The following is a 6,351-nucleotide window of genomic DNA, read 5'->3' as shown; positions in this document are numbered from 1 at the left end:
TTCCCTGGGGACGAAGCGGAGTTCAGCCCGGGGTCGTCACATGTGGTTGCCGCAAGCCCACCGGCCGCTTCGTCAAATCCGCCCACCTCCGCTCACTCAAGCCGGCCGCCGCTCACTCAAGCCGCCGTGTGTGACGCTGTGTGTTTCCTTGTGAAAGCGAAACTACTTTGTTTGGCCTTCCAAAAGAGGACACGACTAGAAATCAGTGGTTAAGTTGTATTTACAACACTGTTCCAGAACACTTCAACCCAAATATTCTGCAATGAATGCCTCGTTTATAATGGGTTTTAATGTTTTTGTCTCGTCGCTCCGGCCGGGACACAGCATCACAGTATGGTAGGGGCGTAACATTTCCTTCACACACTTGAGGTATTCGGCCAATCACAACGCACTGGATAGCTGGCCAATCACAGCACACCTCACTTTTCAGACCGATGAGCTTTGTAAAAATCGACGCGTTTCAGAAAGGCGGGGCATAGAAGAGAAACAATAATGTACAGTATGTGGAAAATAATGTGTTTTTTGAACCTTAAACCGCATAAACACATTTCATTACACCAAATACACAAAATAATGTTCTTTTTAGCAACATCATATGACCCCTTTAACTAACTTGCTCCACCATGACAGTAGCTGAAAGAGAACACTGACCAAAAATGAAGACATTTTCACATATTCCTATCATAGTGCCCCTATTTTAAATACATAATTCATATTTGTGTTTGGTTATGGTGTTCACATACTTGTTTCTGCCATTAGGCAACATCCTAAATTTATAGGAGCTCATACTTGACTCCTGATTCCAAGAGTTTGACATTAACATGTTGCTAACAAGAACATACTCTAATAAGCAAAAACCTGCGTAAACAGTCAATGTTTAACTGGAATTAACTAATTTGATTGATTCTTGAAACTAAATATAAGTAAATTCATCTCTCTAACTTTGTCCACCAATGCATTGTGGGATTCAATTTCCCATAAACATTACATGGAATGCTGCCTTTTTCTGGCCAAAAAGATGTATCTAGCTTTTGGATTTGAATTGCTCTGTAGCAGTTTTGGAGAAGAATGCACATCTCTATGATCAGATGTGATGGCTAGACTACCTGTGTCAAAAGCAACTAAAATCAATCTTCAAACACATCTTCGCCATTAGCCACCCTGACACCAGCATAATGTCATTTAAATGTGTAAATGACTGCTGTGTGTCCAGATGTCTAGAGAACAGCAGTGCTTTCCCCAGATAATCCAACACATCTGTGCTACAGAAAGTGATATATCTGATGAAAGAGGTGGAGGAAATCCATAAGCTGCTAAAAATGGAGCCACTTTATATGGATCCTGAATACTACATATTCTTAGAGATGCACTATATTCAGCTTTAAAAACGTAAAAACTGTTTACAATGATCTACACTCACATATACAATATTAAACTCATATCATTTATATCAGGGGCCCTAAAAGGCTGTTTTATTCTACATAAAGGTGGTTCACCCTTCATGGTGGCTGCCATGTTGAGATCACATGACCAGGCAAACATACTCACGTTATTTTGGCAAATTTATCAGACACTTTTAGCTGTGGAAAAGAAATGACGGGAGAACAAATAGGCTTACTAAGTGACAACTTTTGCATAATACTGCAATAGGTTTCTTATTAGCTAGCAAAAAAAAAAAAAAAAAAAAAAAAAAAATGCAAAAAAATTTTTTATGGAAAAAAAAAAAAAAAAAAAAAAAAAAAAATAGCAAGCAAAAATTTGATCACTCAAACCCTTTTCATTGTACATTTTAGACTATGATTTTTTAAAAATATGCACCTCCTACTATCCAAAGTACAAACACATCGGCATTTTGACATAACTTGCCTGAAGTCATTTATGCATATATTTTGCAGATTAGTATGGTTAATTCTTAAATGTAGAATTAATGTTCTAGAGTAATGTTACTCTGGGGAAGTCGTGGCCTAATGGTTAGAGAGTCGGACTCGTAACCCAAAGGTTGCGGGTTCGGGTCTCGTACCGGCAGGGATTGTAGGTGGGGGGAGTGAATGTACAGCGCTCTCTCCCACCTTCAATACCACGAGTGAGGTGCCCTTGAGCAAGGCACCGACCCCCCAACTGCTCCCCGGGCGCCGCAGCAAAAAAATGGCTGCCCACTGCTCTGGGTGTGTGTTCACGGTGTGTGTGTGTGTGTTCACTGCTGTGTGTGCACTCTGGATGGGATAAATGCAGAGCACTAATTCCGAGTATGGGTCACCATACTTGGCCTCACTTGTCTTTTCATATATCATTTTTTTGCCATTTCTCCAACGTCTATACAAACACTGGCTCAGACCACATTCAGAACAAGCATCACAAAAGTCACATATTGGACTTTTTGAGTTCAACACCGTTTCAAACCTTCATGGAGTTGCTCGTGAAGTTGCCAACTTGAAATGAGTCAATTTTGCATGAAAATTATATGTGTCATTGCCAAATTTTCCCAATACCACATAAATTTGGACTAAAAAGGACCAACGGTTATAAAGCTATACAACACTGTAAATTTACTCAAAACCTTTGAACTATTTTTCACATATTCATCTACTTATCCTTACAGTAAAATATAGCATTGGTGTGTTTGGTTCCGTAATTGCTGCTTACTTGCTTCATTTTACTCACTCTTGTTTGATTTATGGTAAGAAGACTTGCCAAAAAAAGCATGGACAACTATTTACAGAACCTTTACCCTAATGAACAGATGGAGAAAGACAAACTCATTTAAACCTTGCCCACTCAACCTACTCAAACAAAAGATTATACAGAAAGATAAATTAAAAGACTATTAATTAATATTTTAATCGCCATCGTGATTTATGCTTCTCTTGATTTATTAAGCATTGGATATGTGTGGTAGTCTGTTTGTATGTGTTTCAGATTCCACTGGTCCGGCAGCCTGTCATTCTTCGTCCAGGAGGGTGATGCCCTGGTTCACGCTATACCAATCATCTTACACCACCCGGTTTAAAAACCGTATCTCTTGCACATCCTTATTATTTTTGCCTGCCATAATCACTTTTCGAATGTTATTCTCCCATTCTCCCCTAGCCCAACTAATCCTAAAAACTTAAGTGACATAACAAGCATAACGGTCTGCGATACTTGGCTGCTGAATATTTTTTCCTGAAAACATGCTTTCATGGTTGTGGCTGTCAGATTTCAAGAGTTTAAATCCTCCAATCAGAACTTTTTTTCTCAAATCGATAAATTTTCTCTCCAGTGAAACCACTTAATCTTCCCAACCTGGCAAGCACGCAAACACCCTCTCTCTGCATTACGGAAAAGCTCAGATGAGCTGAAAACATGCATGTAAGCTGGAGTTTAACGAGCTCTGTTGAGATATTCTGCTCGACTAAAAGTGTAATACTGTTTAATCCAAGCATGTTTTCTTTCACATGGCTGTTTGCTGCGACTAAATCTGCGAGCAAACCATGCAAGTCGACGTTCTCTTGATTTGTATACTTATGTGAAAGTGCAAAAAAACCTAAAAAAACAATAATCATGATTAATAAGGTTTATATTTTTGAGCAACATAATATTAACTGTTTAAACATGATTGTGCAGCCCTAACGATAGCTGTTGTTTTAATTATCATTCTAATTGAGAATAGGGAAGTCCACATCACAGAGATATAACGCTAACGACACAGAAGAACGGTATTGCTAGAATCCCTTTCAGAGCGATTTTGTTTTTTTCAGCTGATGAACACTGACAACCAATCAGATTCCACCTGACTTTCAAGCATTTAAAGATGCAGACGACAAAACGGCAGCATGCACTTATAATAAACAGAATGCTTTTGTGCATTGGTGTGGACGCTAATATAATTATCGTTAATTTTATAGTTATCCTTCTTGGTGTAAATAGGTCTTTATACCTAAAAACTGGTCTGGTATACTTACAACACAACTGAGGCTTTCAGATGGTTTCAAAGCAGGATGTGGAACCAACAAAACAGTATAATAAAAGACCATGATGCATTATCAGTCTTCAGTCTAAACACTTCCATTAATAAGAGAATTATCACAAGCACAAGAGACTGATAGTGGATAGTCTCTGGAAAAGACACAGGGATGTAAAGCAGTTCCACACGGTCAGGAAAGTGTAATGCGAAGGAAATGAATGTTGTAGAACTCTCAAAGCTTGATAGTATTAATGTCCTGAAAAAAGTAAAAGCTTCAATAAACAAGTAAAACACATCTATGAGTCACTTTAGTACACCTACTTCTGACTCTCTGTGATTCAGTGCTATTCAAAACTCAAAGCCAAACAATCAGCGTTCACGGACCATACGCTGCCTTACCGTCAGCTATTTTTAATGCAACATCTCATGGCCACGTTGTGCATAACTTGTGCTTTCATTTTAAGAAATCACTGTGTGGGTGACTGGTGAAAATGTTGCTTAATAAAAAGAGGTTTAAATTAAATGTAGCTACTGCTGTTTTTTTTTACAGCAATGTTTATTGAGCAGAAAAGAGTCTGAGATTCGACTGAAGAAAACATTATGATAACAGTTGAAAGGAATGCATATAACATGCTGATTTCACTTTGCTGTGTAGGGAAGACCGGGGCCTGTTATCGCACTTCATATTCCAGTGAATATTTCTCAGAGTGGGTTTATTTTGTACAGTCAATTTCTGTATAGAGACAGACACTCTTGAACATTTATACTGTTACTTTGTTATGAAAAAGTTTATAATTCATAACTAACTGTTCTGCAGGGCATGTTTCACACTGAATGGGGTGGATTGCCACAATGAGAACCTGCTGTTTATTAACACTGATTTGAGAATAACCCTTTTTTACCTAGAAAAAAAGTTAAATAATATGTAAAAACACAGTTGTGTCTGTATTTGTATTGCATACTTCATGCATTTTCAGCTAAATTTAAAACAGTCATGAAATATGTTAGTACAAAAACAACAATAACAAATAATTATAATTAAAGAAAAACTAATAATAATTAATAAAAAATAACTAAGCCACAATTTTGGCTCATAAAAAATGCAACTAGTGAATTTTATAATATTATAAAATACAAACGTTTGTGACAACCTGCCCCAACCAGACATCTATGAGCAATATTTTATTTAAACTGGTAGACCGGCCTAATTTATTAACTATATTAAAATCTACCTCCATTATAGTTGAAACAGCTTTAAAAAAAAAATACTATGATATTAGAAATTCAATTTAGAGAACAGAATGCACAGTTGCCCCAAAATATTTAATTTAAGCAGGTTTTGAACTAGATGTTTGAAACCAACAAATCAAACCAAAAATCACTATTTCAAAACAAGCATTCGCGTAATTGGACGTTTCACGGAAAACCTAACAGATACTGAGATACAGACAACTATCACATGAGTAAGGTGTCATTTCACATGAGGAAGTTCTACTCTATTTCATTTCAAAAGAACCGTTATCTGCGATTTACCGTTTATTAAAAGAAGACGGCCAGGACATTCGGGGCTTTTTCAGACCTGGGCGGTGATTCTCCGTGGCACGGTTACAGCGCAGGTACCGCTCGGTGTCGGAGTGGTACCGCTGCTTTATTCGGATGTGGGTTCGGGGCTGCCTCCAGAGATGCTTGGGCGGTTTGGCCAGACCAGCGCCTTCCCTGCTTAGAGCCGAGCACTCCATCACTGCACAAGTTCAGCTGTCCAAAGTCTGGAATATTTAACAGTCGAAGTTCGCGGACGCGTATAATTCCTCACTGCCTGGAGAGCTGTTCAGCGGTCAGTGGTGCTGAGCCGGAGACACCGATATACTCAAGTTTACACGGCAAAACCCAGAAATGCTCAGTATAACAAAACAGTAGAGGCAAAGTTACACTCGCTCAGTCACTCTCCTTGAGTGAATCCAAACACTGTCTGAGACATATGGCCGTCTCACAGCAAACAGAAAGGCGAAACGTCTCAGGCTGAAGTGTGTGTGTGTGTGAGAGAGAGAGCGCTGAGGCGGATATAAAGATCCAGCAGAGCTGCGCGCTACAGTGACGCCCAGTGTGCATTACATCACCAGGTGCTTTACACACCCTCAAACTTAGTACATAAACACACTGGTTTAAACCTACTGTGATTTTTTGTTATTTTTTACTTGAAATAGAAATTATGTTTCTTTCCCGCGCTCCAACACAAACGTTTCTTCTGGGAGGATGTAGGACTTGATGTGAGGAAATGATTTGTTGTTTTTAAATGATGATTAGGTCTGATTGGTCACAATTGGTCACATAAAAAAAGTGTATATTGAAGAATAGTAATAATGTGATTGCATTTAATTATTGGGGTCTCATTTATATATGGTAGCCTT

The 6,351-nt window shown here is 38.4% G+C and overlaps 1 protein-coding gene across 1 annotated transcript in view; it reads right to left on the bottom strand.

The window, feature by feature from the left end:
* LOC107665846 (cAMP-specific 3',5'-cyclic phosphodiesterase 4D-like) overlaps window positions 1-5,957 on the bottom strand; it is a 75,567-nt gene extending 69,610 nt beyond the window's left edge. The window contains exon 1 of the mRNA XM_016456893.1: window positions 5,477-5,957. Coding sequence (XP_016312379.1) covers window positions 5,477-5,682 — 206 coding nt within the window. The 5' untranslated portion in view covers window positions 5,683-5,957. The remainder of the gene's footprint in view (window positions 1-5,476) is intronic.
* Between the last annotated feature and the right edge of the window lie 394 nt (window positions 5,958-6,351).

Source organism: Sinocyclocheilus anshuiensis, unplaced genomic scaffold, assembly GCF_001515605.1.
Source record: "Sinocyclocheilus anshuiensis isolate Anshui unplaced genomic scaffold, SAMN03320099.WGS_v1.1 scaffold920, whole genome shotgun sequence".
Classification (NCBI taxonomy): domain Eukaryota; kingdom Metazoa; phylum Chordata; class Actinopteri; order Cypriniformes; family Cyprinidae; genus Sinocyclocheilus; species Sinocyclocheilus anshuiensis.
The sequence above is the reverse complement of the archived record's forward strand: the minus strand, read 5'-3'. Positions and strand labels throughout refer to the sequence as shown.